The 15,061-nt window shown below is 49.3% G+C and overlaps 1 protein-coding gene across 1 annotated transcript; it reads right to left on the bottom strand.

Annotated features, from left to right (window-relative positions):
* Window positions 1-1,560: 1,560 nt before the first annotated feature.
* Window positions 1,561-14,456, bottom strand: MINAR1 (membrane integral NOTCH2 associated receptor 1; the record flags this gene model as incomplete). The annotated part of the gene is made up of 3 exons (XM_079700124.1): window positions 1,561-1,758; window positions 6,996-7,250; window positions 12,156-14,456. 3 exons carry the CDS (start codon window positions 14,454-14,456, stop codon window positions 1,561-1,563), a joined length of 2,754 nt encoding a protein of 917 aa, XP_079556250.1.
* Between the last annotated feature and the right edge of the window lie 605 nt (window positions 14,457-15,061).

Raw genomic sequence — 15,061 nt, 5'->3', positions numbered from 1 at the left:
GTGAACAATAGGATTAGACCCAGCAAGCTAAGCATTATTTGGAAGTTTTTAGGATGGAGGCTGAACGTCTATTGCTTTAAAATCTGAGATGCTTCCCAAACCTCTCTTTCAGGAGTGTATTATATCATCCAGAGTGATGATTCTTACCACCAGCATTTATTTATAATCCACCTTGTTCTCAGAAGAATTAAGGTAGCTAGTTTCTATCAATCATTTTTCTTTAACCTGTAACAAGACATTAGGATCAAATGCCGAAAAGGATTCTTTCCGTCCAATTATGTCAAAGCACCATTCAACAGGTGGAAACTGAGATCAAATTCTAATGAAATTACAACGGCTTCCTTACACTGGAGAAACCTTGCTCTCAAGTTATTTAACAGAGATGACAATAAACCAAACTTAGGTATTTAGATAGACATTATAGATAGATAGATAAACGGTTAAATAGATCATTTTTTTTTTGCACAGCTGACAAGTATTCAAAACTCTGGAGTAGGTGTTGGGGTAGTTGAGAATACCTCACAGCCTTTATCATATTATTGACAAGCTTTCAAAAATTTTTTAAAGCCACTGGAAATGGTTGGTATTAGTGGTGCACGGAAACCATGGTTTATAGTTAGAATGTCAATGTTCAGCCATTGTCTCTACTCTTCAAGGCACAAGGACAAGTTCCAAATTCTTCAACTCATGTGTGAGAAGCAGAGCAACGGGTACCACCAGGAGACAGAAGATTAAGGAGAGGAACCACACACCAAAGCAAGAATGGGAGATCCTTTGGGATGCCATGACTTTCAGATATTGATCGTACGTCGTTAGCAAGCAACTCTCCCACACCTTGAGGTGGGTACAGGAAGGTCTCCTGGCCTGAACACCTTGGCCTATTAAGCAGAGAGCACACTTCACGCCATGCCTGATTTGGCAGTCCAGCACCTTCCTACCCGGGGCACCAGGAAGAAGGTCCAGAACGTTTCCATGAAGATCTGCAATGAAGATCGTAATGATGACAGAAGGGCAAGAATGAAAAGTCGGTAGCCCTTGATAAAAGTCAGCAGAGAAGTAACCCCCTTTATGGATACATACCCTGTTTCTTTGCCTGTGATGGTCTAAGTACATTAAGGGAAAGAGAACCCATGCTTTTTTTTTATTCTCATCTTGCTATCTCCCTTAGCTTCCCTAAAAAAAAAGGCATGGGTTAACCATCTCCTCTGTAACATATTCCCCGCCATGAAATTTCAACAAAATGGAAAGAATCCAACCAATTAATCTTCCTCTTTTTTTTTGCTTGGAATTCAGTTTGTATCTACTGGTAGTCCATTACATTCTTTTGGTAGGAAAAGATATTGCACTTCTTAAAATTTATCCATGTAATTAAGTCAAAGCTAATAGGTAGGTAGATATCTCTCTAGAATGTATACTTTCTGAAGACCATCATCAGTATTTGCAGAAAAGCCTCCGTGATTTCGATTTCAACAAACTGTGGCCCCACTGGCACGTGATTTTAAACTACAGAGGGAGACGTCGGTGGTCATGAGCCGTAGGCAACATTGCATGTCCAGCGGCTCATGACTTCATTGTGCAGATGGGCACGACGATGACCAGAATGACTGTGCACGTGGCTGCAGCGATCAGAGCAGCGATCTTGCAGACCTTGGCTCGTCTGAACTCGGCTTCTTTCCTTTTCAGTAATGAGTCGTAGCCTGGAGTATAAATATCTTCCATCCAGTATTCTAAGTTGTTTGGGTTTAAAGATTCTTGAGTCTAAAAGTGAAGAGAAGATGTTAGAAATATGGTGAATATGTGCAACAGGTTCAAGACGTTCTGACTATCATCACCCCTGAAGCATCTCAGAGCTGTCTGCAGCTTGCAGGGGAGATGACCGAGGAGTCCAACGCTGCCCACCAGCCCCTCCTGGGGTGGACCACCAAGGACTCGGGCTCCGGCACATCCCAGATTGTACCTGCCCCTCTCCTACTACAAAGGTCATGATGGCGGACTTCCCTGGTGGTGCAGTGGATAAGACTCTGTGCTCCCAATGCAGGGGGCCAAGGTTCGATCCCTGGTCAGGGAACTAGATCCCATATGCATGTCACAACTAAGAGTTTGTATGCCACAACTAAGGAGCCCATGTGCTGCAACTAAGGAGCCCGCCTGCCACAACTAACACTCAGTGCAACTAAATAAATAAATATTTTTAAAAAACAGGTCACAATGGTCTTGACACAGGAAAACCCAGGGATTTCCTGGGAGCAAGCAAAATAGGGCCGAGAAACAAGACTCTACGCCTCAAGGGCGTAAGGCCAAGAACAGGCTGGCCCTGCTGCATGGGAAGCAGGGAAAGTCACTGAAAAAAATATTCTCCACTAACGGTCCCTAAGAACAGAGGTGTCTAAAGCAAGGCTATTGTATTACTCTGATTTGGTTCCCAGTTCTTTAGTAAAGCCTCTACTGAAAAATGAAAGGCACCTCCCAGATAAGCAGTTCAAACAAAACATAAAATATTTCCATTTCAAACATATGTCAGGCCACTGCTCACAGGCCAGGTCTACAGACCAGTGGCAGGCCACCCCCATGCCAGGTGCAGGGTCCCCAGTGGGAGAGACCCCCACCCACTGACATTTGTCTCCCAGCCTCCCTGAGATTAATGCCTGTCTGCAGGAGAAATATTATATTTAACCTGTTATCACCCAGGAATCCCATTCCCCGTGGATGGCTCTAATCTCTTTCCATAAAGAAAGGCAGTGTTCTCATTTTACGGCAAACATTTAATAATGTGACTGACACATAAAAGCAGCAACACATTGCAATTCCAAGTGAGGTCGTCTAAATCTTTGAAACACAAGCAAAATATCCATTTTGAAGATTTTCTCAGATTGTTTAATGCTCATAAAGATGGGCATGTTACAAATCACATACACACACACACACACACACAGGATTACAAAACAAATGCTTCCAAAACTTAAAAAGAAACCAACTCAGTTGTACTATGTTATTGGAATATTGATTACTCTAACGCATATTAGTCATTCTCCACCTGTCCTTTCAGAACCATTCTCTGTTCTTTTCTGCCTTGCTCTGTGCCCCCAGGAGACCAGCCAATATGGACACATCCCAGGTGGATTCAGTCAGTGGGGTACAGTTCCCCCTGCTCCCTCGCTGATGGGCTACAGTTCTATCAGGTACCTGCTCTCACAGCTGTGGGCCTTGGTGGGTTTCAGAAACAGCTCCCTTTCCTTGGCCTTCAGATCCAAGGGCAGCAACAGCCTCTCACTCATGCTGGTCCCTGGGCGCTTCACGGGCTCTAAACCCTGCCTACACCGCCGCCACGAGTCCTCCCCTTCCCACTCCCATCATCCGTGAGTATGCCATCTGCTTCCTGCTGGGATGCTGATGACCCACATGCCGTGGACTCCTCTGGCTGCCTTATTGCTCTCCTGTTTTGTTTTTGTTTTGTTTGTTTGTTTTTTGGCCATGCGGCGCGCAGGATCTTAGTTCCCTGACCAGGGATAGAACCCGGGCCCCCTGCATTGGGAGCACGGAGTCTTACCCACTGGACCACCAGGGAAGTCCCTGCTCTCCTGTTTCTAATGGCCTTCCAGTACAGGGGCCAGCAGGCTCCAGCCCATGGGCCAGATACAGCCCAGCACCTGCCTTGGTACAGCCTACCAGTTAAGAACGGTTCTCACATTTTTAAATCATTGAAAAAAAGTAAAAGGAAAACAATAGTCATTGGTATGTGAAAATCATATGAAATCAAATCTCCGTGTCCCAAAATAATATTTTGTCGAAACACAGCCATATCCAGTCATTTACAAGTTGCCCATGGCTGCTCGAGACAATTATTGGCAGAGTTGAGCAGTTGTGATGGAGACTGTAAGGCCTACAAAGTCTTAAAGCAGTTACTCTCTGGCCCTTTACAGAAGAGTGTGCCAATATTCTAGAATATTCTGTACAATGTTGCATAATGAAAAGAGAATGGGACTTCGGGGTCCCTGAAATCCTCCCAGGTCCCCTTCCTCACGGAGGCACCATGTTCAAAGACTTTTCCAATTATTCATGTTATCTGGAAGGGCGGGGAGGAGTGGTAGGCAATGCTGGCCATTGCGAGGACCCACACCATGAGACACAGGACGTGCTCCATGATGGAAAAGTCCTTAAAATGCAGGATTGTCTGTTCAGACTTTGCACGAAACTCCTACTCCAGCACTTCTGCTAAGTCCCAGGAGCCACGGTCTCCCTGAGTTGCCCAGGGCACTTCTGCTACTGCTCAGCTCCGGCTGTTAGGACAAGTGTCCTTATGCTCGGGCTGCAGCTCTTTCCCCAACACAGCTCTGTCCTCCATGGGCACTTGGGGTCGGTCTGTTTCCCTGGACATGAAAGCTCTTCAGCAATTTAATGGGTACCCTAGAGGGGAGAGAGGGAGCCAAGGTGGGCATGTTAAGCTGGGGACTGGTCTGCAGGGCTGGGCGGGTTTGGGTGGAAGGCTGAAGGAGCAGCTCTCCCTGCTCTGGCACTTTGGAGACAGGCTCTGACCAGGGAGGCTGAAACACCACCTCTTCTTCCCAATATTCCCAAGGTGGGCCAAGAAGATAAACAGTGTGTAAACGACACATCAGATTTTGTCTTTATTCCCTCCAACTCAGACAGAAGGCAACTGGCTTCCTTTCATGGGTAGCTATGCTTCAGGGGCTGGGATTCATCCTGTGAAGTAAATCATTTTTAATTACTTTTTCCAATAACCGCAAGCTCTCATGACACCCAGTGGGACACAGGGGGCATCCTCGGTTGTTAATTACTCCTGCTGAGCACTGGAAATGGAAACGGGGCCTGTACCTTTGCTGCACCCTCAAGTGGCCATTGGTGGCAAATTTACATCTTGATGCCATGGGGCCCCAAGAAGATGGTCCAGATGCAGAAGCTGCCCTAAGACAGTACCTGGGTCTCTGCAAAGCGATGAAAACATGTAGGGTGGTGCCTTTCTGCCTTCATCGAGCTCCTGATACCTGTTCGGTTTTGCTGCAAACACCCTCGAAAGGCTACTGAACTCTTTCCTGTCTTATATTTTTTTGTGAGACTAGATACACAGAGACTAGATCCTTTGCATTTTTAAGTGATGTCACCTAAAGCTCTGTAATCTAAAGATCTTTTATTTTTTATAATTCTGCCTTTACGCTCCTAAAAATGGACACTTTAAAATTGCATGTATCTGTAGGAGCGAAATCTCCCAGGTTCTGCCTCCCAAACTTTAAAAAGATGTTTCTCAGTCTATGGCTCATTCAGTTAATCTGCTCCTGTCAAGGTCATCCCATGATACTGGCGCAACATTGATTATTCCACCAGGTGAGCCATTCACACCTCTGGGCCTTTTCTGACTCACCTGCAGTTCGTGGCATCCAATACCCACAGGTTGCAGTGTGGTAGCCACAGGAGAGCACTGGGACCCTCCTGCAGGAGAAGCAAATCCTATCTAGACTGCTTGCCAGCAGGATGGTGACAGGAGAGGACGTGGCCTGAAGGGTCAAGTGGCGTGCAGCTGGCATGGGGACAAAACATGCAGGAGGTGACAGGGGCCAGGAGTACCTCTGAGGTGGTCCTGATGTCACCACCCACTTGACTCTCAAGATCTGGCCAGAGATGTCCCTTCCCATAATTGCTGTCATTTAGGGCCCAACATAAACAAATGTCACTGCAGTCATTTGTGTGACATGAAGCTCCACTATACTGTCATCAATAGAAAAATGACATGGTGGAAAGGTAACATAGGAGGAAGTACAGGAGTCTTATGGCCGGAGAGCCCATTATGAATTTAGACCTGTCAGACCTGCAGCAAGTTCTTGTGCTTCTTGGGGCCTCGAGTTCCTCATTTATAAACTTGAGAAGAATATCATCAACCCCGCCTGCAGGCCACTGTGCCTTGCGCGAGAGACCGTGATAAAAAGCCCCATGCAGAGTTGATCGATTTCAGCATCATTTCATCAGCGCCAAAGTGCCTTTTCGGTGACTTCTTAACGCCAGGTACTTTAAATACATTATTTTCATTTCTGACAGTGACTCTGAAAGTTAGATATTATTATGGACATTTAACAGGTGAGGGAACCAAAGCTCAAACAGGTGAACATTCCAGGCCACACAGCAAAGGAACCCTGGCTTAGAACCCACACTGCAGGAAAACACATTTCTTTTCTCGCCACTGCACTGCACCTCCTGCAGCCCTCTTGGCTTTAGAGAGAGGCCATTTCAGGGGAGACCTTGCCATACCACCCCCCCCACTGGCATCTCTCCAACTGCCCTTTAAGTGGTGTGGACCTGCTGGGACCCGTACGTGAGTGGTGGCGTTGGGATGATAGCCTCGCTGCCCACAAAGCTAGCTGGCAGGTGGGGACAGGGTACTTCCTGTATTCCCGAGGTGATGCAGACACACAGATAGATGCAGTGTGGATGGAACCAGGTGGAACTGCCCACCACAATGAAAGTGGCCAAAACCCAGCCTTGCCTGTGGTTGAACCGAAAACATGCCCTCCAGCCACAACTGTATTCACAGAGCTTCCGGGGATGGCGCTTACCTGGGACTGCTCCGTATAGAAACATAATCCATAGCTCGGCTCCCACAAATATGCTTTTATCCCACGTGCTACATGTGGAAGGAGAAATCAGCTTGTGTTTCATTAAACAGTTGGGCTGAGGTCTTGTGAGCAAATACGAGAATCTGCACTTGGTATGGAATCTTAAACGCATCGTTAGCAAATCGGATGGCCAAAGTCGATCAATCAATCAAGCAAGCATTCCCACCGCTACGTGTTTACGAAGCAATAAGCAAAATAGCAATCTCCTTGCGAAAAATCTCTGCTCTACGATGTATGCAGGTTCAGAATTCCATGGTGGGGCCCCAGGGAGCTGAAGGTGAGGGAGGGGGCTGGTTAGGGCATCCGCTATCCATTCCTGCATCCGCCAGGGCGTGGCTGGGCTCCCCCCACCCGGGGCAGTGAGAGGCTCACCTGCAGATCCAGGGCTGTCAGCTTGCCCTTCTCGCCCGCATTGCGAGCATACTCCTCGATGGTCCAGGAAGGCTGGCCCCGCTTCACCTCTGCCAGCTCCGTCAGCCGCATGTCTGTGTACAGAGGGTTGTTCTTCATGTGGGCCTTGAGGGAGGTGGGGTAGGGGTGAGGGCTGAACACCTGCTCCACCAGGAAGCCGTCTTTGGGCTGCTTGGGCAGTCGGTGCTGCGGGGGGATGTCATACTGCCTGTCTGCCTGCAGAGGGGCACAGAGGAGTCCAGAGAGCGACACAGATGCCATCAGAGAGCCCACAGTGCCAGTGGGCAGACACCAGCTTTTCATCACTGGGCTCTGCCAGGGTAGCAACATGCAGTTATTCACGAGCACATAGAAAGAATATCTGGACTGGGAGAAATTTACTAGGAAAAGCTTATGACATTGATAATACTCAAACGACCCAACACTTCTATGCCAGGAAGAGATGATTTTATCTAACCCTCATACCATGACTACTATTATTAACACACATTGTTCAGGTAAGGAAATGGAGCCCAGAAAGACTCAGTAATTTACCCCAGGGTGCACAGCTGCCAACAGGAGGAGCTGGCATTTAAATCTATCATCTGGCTTCAGAGAAGCTTTGCTTAACCACTGCATAGTACTTCCCCCTCTTTTTTTTTTTTTTCTTTTTTTTTGCCGCACCACACGGCATGCGGGATCTTAGTTCCCCGACCAGGGACCGAACCTGCGTCCCCTGCAATGGAAGCACAGAGTCTTAACCACTGGACTGCCAGGGAAGTCACTGCCCCCTCTTTCTCTTACCAATTTCTACCTGGTACTGAGGAGTAAAAGATATGGGGTCCTTCCCCCTCAGAGCTGGCTGAAACCACTGATGCCACACTGCTTCTCTGGATGGAAGAAGCCAAGCCAGAAAGCACGTGGTTGGGAGCCTCTAGTGATTTTCAGAGACCTCTACGTGGCCTTCAAGACAAGGGAACAGTCTGGACCACAGTTTGGAGGCAGGAAGGTGCCCAACACAGCTGACATCACTTACGTTCTCAGTCCTTGAGTTCTGCCCGAAAAAGGGGGTTCCGCTCTCCATGAGCCCTGTTATAACTGGAGTCTTCTGGTACTTTCTACTTCTAACTTGAGTCCCTCAGATCTCCACATAGATGTCACTTCCTCCAGAAGTACTCCTTGACCAAGACCGGGTCAGCGCCCATCTACATGCCCGCTTCAGACTGTGTACAGAGCCCGCGGCCAGCACTGTCCCACTGAACTGTAACTGCCTGTTTGTCTGTCTGTCTCCTCCGCTGGACTGTGAGTTCCCCGAAGGCAGGGGACAATAGTGAGCACCTTTTAATCGCCCGCTCAGCAAAATCATACCAGAGAAGGCACTCCAATCTTTGTTAAAGGGATGGATCCCAACACCATGGAGTCGTGCCCATGAAGCAGAAAGCCAGAAGAGCTGTGGGTGTGAGCAACAGACAAGGAAAAAGGAAAAATAAGAACATGAGTGAGGGAGAGTGTGGATAAGCAAGAGGAGGAGAATGGGCTCAGGTGTCAGGAAAGGGAGAGTTTATGTGTGAGTACCTGATGAGATAACGTGTGTGAGTGGGAGTATGCGTATCCTACACGTGGACGGGGTCCAGGAGCACACTCCCAGCTACCAGCAAACTAGACCCATCAGCTCTTGCTCAAATACAGTGTAACTCTGAGCCCTTCCAAACCATTAAGACCACTGATGCTGCTACAGAGAAAGCAGGATAAACTTGGCCAAATCCAAATAAGAAAGTGAGGTGTCCTCTTATTTTCTAGCTCATCAAACCCAAGTATCTTCTAAAAGGTGTCCCTGATTTTATTCATTCAGCTCATCACCACTACCGAACACTCAGAGGGCTCCCACGGCATGCAGGGCCCGTGCCGGGCTGGGGGCAGGGCAGATGCCAATAATAACACCAAGACATCATAACTGCAATTAACCGAGGGCTGACTGTGTGTGTCTCCTGTTGTGCTCGGGGCTGAACACGCAATATCCCATTTCAGCTTCTCGAGAACATCGGCAAGGCTATAACATTATAATCCCCGCTGTGGATGCGGAAACTCAGCTTAGAGAGATTAAGGAACTGGCCCAATGTCACACAGCCAGGAAGTGGAGAGCCAGGATTTGAATTTGTTCTCGCTTCTGAGATGGAAAGTTACCCGCTGCCCACGCTTGCCTCCCTGCTCCTACCATGGAGGCGTTTGCGTTCTAACATGGCAGTCGGTATGTATACCTAAGATACTTCTAAAATAAAGGTTGGTATCTACTCTGTCGGAACAAAGAGGATGAAAGGCAGGAGATCAGAGACCAGCAATAATCTTGGGAGGCTTTCAGAGGCTTATGAATTAAGAGGCCTTGAGGGAAACTGGGTCTAGATCAGCACCGAGGAGGTGGACAGGACACTTATTTTCTTTTTTGATGTGGACCATTTTTAAACTCCTTATTGAATTTGTTATAATACTGCTCCTGTTTTATGTTTTGATTTTTTGGCCACGAGGCATGTGGGATCTTAGCTCCCCGACCTGGTATCAAACCCACACCCCCTGCATTGGAAGGTGAAGTCTTAGCCATTGAACTGCCAAGGAAGTCCCTGGACAGGAAATTCTTGATGGAGGAATCACGTGAGTAAAGGTTCGACAGTGGGATGGGGCCTGGCCATCCTAGATGCTTCATCAGTACTTGCTGAATGAGTGACTCAGTGAATGAGGGTGGCACTTTTGAGGAAAACCAGGTAGATGTATCAAGGTGGAGAAGGGCCCAGTCCGGGTGAACCGGGGCCCTCCTGTTGGGGAGAAGGACATGACATGTCCAGGGTTTGAGTGGCCGGGCTGAGTGGTTTGAAACTTTTTGCTGAGCAAAGGGGAGTCAAGGAGGAGTTGGGAACAGGAGACACTGCACACCCCAGAGTGGAGCTTTAGGAAAGGGAGCATAGCAGTGGTGGATGGGATGAGATGGAAGTGGCGGCAGAGGCGGGAGGGGGTGATGAGCACGAGAGACCAGTTACAAATGTGCCCCCAAAGCCCAGGTGGGAGGTGGTAGGAGCCTGGACTTGGGGGAGGGAGGGTGGATTTAAGCAGAAAGAAACATCACAGAAGATAAATCCACAGGCTCGAGTAGCCCAACTGGATGTGAGAGAGCCAACGAGGGAAGTCAGAGATGAGAGACGCCCCTTCAGTTTGGGGAATGGCTAGAATGGCGACCCCAGAATGGGTACAGGGAGAGGGAAGCCTGGCTTTGAAGGAACAGAAAATCTAGCTGGGACCTGTAGATTTCAGCCCATGGCAGATATCTGGGGGAGCTGGCCTTCAGCAGTTAGAGATTTGGGAGCAAAGTTCAGAAGGGCCCCAGGGTTGGTCCCCACCATGGCCGGCATCAGCCCAGAGATGGTGAGAGCCACACATCGGGAGGGAGAAATGAGGTCACAGAAGGAGGCCAAATGAAGACCGTTCACCCCAAACACTAGCAGCTTTGAGCTGTGCATTTCAAGGGATCTTTCTCAAGCTTATTTCTGTTGGTTTCTGGGGGCTTTGACATTTTATAGGTTGGACGCATGGCTAGTTCAGTTTAACTTGATATATCTGTAGAAGTGCCAAGCCACTGGAGTGCTCTAAATGGCCATTTTCAATGCTACCTAAGACCCAGGGCTCCAGGAACCTGGCCAGACTCTGGCAGCTAATTGACACGAAAGCAGTGCCAGAGGAGAAGACCCACAGCTGGGCATCTTGTCGGAGTGTCGGTACATAATATATTCTGATTTCTGTCCAACACCACGTGTTGTAAGTGGCTACCAAAGAGAACAGTGGCCGGCACAGGTACCAGAGGTTCCTTTGGGATCAGAAAAAAATCACTTCTTATTTTACTCTCTTTCCCTGCTTTGGGCCCTGAAAACTTCCTTAGGGCTCCATTTTCTAAGCTCGCCCTTCTTGGCATTCGAGGGACTCAGCCTCCTGCTCTGTATTCAATGTTTGCAGCCACACCTCTTCACTCCCTCTCTGACGACTGGTCCTCCGAGCCCTCAGGAGGCCCCGTGGTCTGTCCACTGACCTTTGGAATCAGGGAAGGGAATTGAGATGAGCAACAAATTGAAATGGTATCACTTTGGCCAGAAAGGGTTCAATGTAACCTACTTAGAAGGAAGAACAGCAGCCACAAGTACCGCTGAAACAAATCATCCTTACTTCAGGGGACGAGAAGAAGAAGGAATGTGAGTATGTGTGTGTGCTCACTCCAGCACTGACAGAAAGATGCTGACTACAAAGGTGCAAAAACGCTCAAGTTCCCATAAAACTGGGTAGGAAAAAACCTCAAAAGCAAAGAAAGACATCATATTAAGAGTTGCCATCCTCGGGCTTCCCTGGTGGCGCAGTGGTTGAGAGTCCGCCTGCCGATGCAGGGGACATGGGTTCGTGCCCTGGTCCGGGAAGATCCCACATGCCGCGGAGCGGCTGGGCCCGTGAGCCATGGCCGCTGAGCCTGCACGTCCGGAGCCTGTGCTCCATAACGGGAGAGGCCACAACAGTGAGAGGCCTGCGTACCGCCAAAAAAAAAAAAAAAAAAAAAAAGAGTTGCCATCCTTGGGCAGTGGAACTGTGAATAATTTCCTTAATTTATCTTCTTTTCTTACGAATCATCTATTGATCTATTGATCTGAAAATGAAAAAAAACTCAAACTTTTAAAAAGGAACACCACACATGCCACAAAGTATGTGAAAGGGCCATAGGAGCTAGCTCGCTTTTAAGTCATTTCCCTCCTTTTCTTTGCCTGCATCCTGCCCTTTCAGGAAGGACAGGAAGAAATCCTTGGTGATGCTTGTCTGCTCTGCCATGTTCCCCATTCTATGAAAATCAGGTCTCGAACCACCAGTCCAATATCTGAGCCATGCTTTCTCCCTTCGGCAACACAGCAGCGTGTGCTCCTCCGGGCTGATGGACAATTTGGCGGGACCAACCACCAGGCTATGCTGTCCTCTCTGCTCTAACGTGGAAAGTCTGGAAGGATTACGAGCACAGGAAGGGCGGGCCTCTTTTTCGTGTAATGTAAGCTTCCAGGCTTGGAAACAGACCAGGGCTATATAGTAAGGCTGCTGCCTAGTTACGCGACCTTACACGTGCATTACCTCTTTAGATTTTCGATGCCAGTCCTTACTCTCCCCAGGGCCTCTGTCTTTGACATCCTCCTCTCCGACGCCCACGCGGTTGGTGTAAGTGATGGTGCGCCAGTCCCTGGGTGAATTGGAGATGCTGGCAATTTTGGATTCTGTGGCGCTGTTCTCCTCCGTCAGGGACCTGGAGGATGGCCTGGTGAAGAGGCTCTTTTTTAACGCCTTGACACGAAGGCTTTCGCTGTTGCTTCCGCTGGCGTCTGAGCAGCACCAGTCGGCCGAGTTCTCCAGTTTGGGCCCGTGGGAGCCATTGTGTGCATGGAACATCCGGGGAGAGGCGCTCTCATCGGATGGAGCCTCGCTGGTCAAGGAATTCAGATCTATCTGCACACTCACCTTCTCGGGCTGCTGTATCTTCTGATCCAGCTTATTGAGCTTGCCCAGGACTTGGGAGATCTCCTCGCGGACACCCGACAGCGATTCGAGCTTCCGTTCAATTTCACCGATCCTGAGCACCAGTTTGCACACGCTGGTCTTCAACTCCTCTTCCGAGTGGTGGCTGTTTTCAGGCCGGTTGCCCTTTTCTCCTTTGCTGCTGGGGAGCCCGTTGGCGATTTTGGTTAGGTTGTGCTCCGGTGAACTGTCACAGTCCGACTTGTGAAGCTGAGACAAAGATCCTGTGCTGTTGTAGCAGGATGACTGTATCACTCCCGTCGAGCCACTGATGCTCATGTCATCAAGAAATCGGAAAATGTCACTGATGTCATCACTGACAACTTCCGAGTCGTCATCTGACTGCTTCATGGCGTGCCTGTCACTGTACTTGCCCTGCCCAGAGGCACACAAGTCTTTGCATTTCTTGGGCTCCAGGACGTGCTGCTCGGTCTGGGTGCCCACGCTACTGGTGTCTGAGCTGAGCTGCCTGCTGGTGCAGCTAATGCTCTTGTCTTTAAACTTTTTGACCGGTTCATGCTTCTCCAGGTCAACGGGGGACGAGATCTCTTTAGATTTGAGCCCGTTTGGCTTGGCCGCGTAGCCGACGGGGAGAATTGGCTGTTGCTCCTGCGGCATGAGGTAAGCTGGGCGCCTGTCTGGGGCTGGGAAGTTGGGGGTCTGGCTGCTGGGATTTGGATAGCGGAGCTTCTCCTCGGAGGGATTTCTATTGAAAAAGGACCGTTCAAAGTCAGGAACTTCTTCAGTGTTTAGGCTCCAGCTTTTGGCCGGCCAGGGGGTCTGCTTGCCCGGCCTCCCGGGACAGCGCCTGGCCTCCTGGGTCCCCATCACTGGAGTGGGTCCAAAATACGTGGAGGCTTGAAGGTCATCTAAGCTTTCGTGCTTTGCCCGCCTTTTATCAGGAACAGGGGAGTACTCGGGATTCAGGTACTGGCTGCTGTAGGGCATCTCAAAGCTGTGATTGGGGAAGGGTGTCTTGTGGGACTCCTTTCGGCCCTGGGGTTTCCCATGCTCACCCTCAGCCTTGTTAGCGGGGCTGGCCAACTCGGGGGACACAGTCATCAGGTTGTGAAACTCCTCTTTGAAGATGTTCCTTTTCTGGATACAGGACTGGACCACGAAGGGCTCCTCATTAGAAATGAAAGTCTCCTTGATGCCCTGGGTGAGGGGCAGGGAGTCCTGATCGGACATGGACTCGCTCTCGATGTTCATGGGGAAGTAGGTTCTCTGCATCTCGCAGGGCTGAGGGCTGGCCACCGAGTAGGGGGCCAGAGCCTGCAGCCTGTCCAGGGAAGCCGCCCGGTTTTTCACATCTTTGCTGACCCCCAGCAGGAAGTTGGGCTCGGAGGCAGGTACAAACTGCGGGCAGTCCTTGCAGTCCATCTTGCGGCACTTGGAAGACTGGCGGGTGGGGTAGCCCCGGCTGAAAGGCTGGTCACTCAGCTCGCAGCTGAGGGACTCACACTGGGCCATGGTGCAGAGTTCCGTGTCCGAGCGGCCCAAGTCAAAGGACGCCTCCTTCTTGCGCATCTTCTGCCGGCCGCTGGGGAGCTTCTCCTTGGCCGTAGCCCCGTTCATCTGAATGAGGTTGAATATCGTCACGATATCTGCCGCCACCATGATTTTCTTCGATTGCTGGTTGTTCACGGTGCATTTCATCTTGTCTTTGAATAACGTGGCTGGAAAATTGGGATCGAGACAAGCCGTGTAGAAGAGCACGCTTCTCAGTTTGGAGAGCTGGGACAGATCAAAGCGGGTGCACAGGGATTTGCACAGGTCCTGGTAGGAAACGGTATTTTGCTTGCTGTCCAGTTCCTCCAAGATCTTCACCAAGAAGAGAGAAGTTTCCTGATTGGTCTCCATGATTTAGAATTTCAAAGCCTCGCTGATGACACTGAAACTTCGAGTCAGTTCTACGGGGTGACTATTGAAAAAGAGAAGCGGGGGAGAAAGGATTATAAACACCAGTGGAGTTTTAAGTCAAGCTGGTTATGAACCACATAAAGAAATGCAAGGGGGGCTTCCCTGGTGGCGCAGTGGTTGAGAGTCCGCCTGCCGATGCAGGGGACACGGGTTCGTGCCCCGGTCCGGGAAGATCCCACATGCTGTGGAGCAGCTGGGCCCGTGAGCCGTGGCTGCTGAGCCTGTGTGTCCAGAGCCTGTGCTCCGCAATGGGAGAGGCCACATCAGAGAGAGGCCCACGTACCGCAAGAAGAAAAAAAAAAAAAAGCAAGGAAAAACTTTTTAATGTTTAAAAAATGTCATAAGTGCTTTAAAAATATTTATAATATACTTTGTAATTCGCTTCCCAGTAATCTACCTAAAGAAATTATTGACTATGATTTTGCATAAAGATGTTCATTATGTATATGTACAACTGAATCACTTTGCTGTACACCTGAAACTAACCCAACATTGTAAATCAACTATACTCCAACAAAATTTTTTTTAAATAGTTACAATTATAA

This window comes from Hyperoodon ampullatus (assembly GCF_949752795.1).
Source record: "Hyperoodon ampullatus genome assembly, chromosome: 3".
Taxonomy (NCBI): Eukaryota; Metazoa; Chordata; class Mammalia; order Artiodactyla; family Ziphiidae; genus Hyperoodon; species Hyperoodon ampullatus.
The sequence above is the reverse complement of the archived record's forward strand: the minus strand, read 5'-3'. Positions and strand labels throughout refer to the sequence as shown.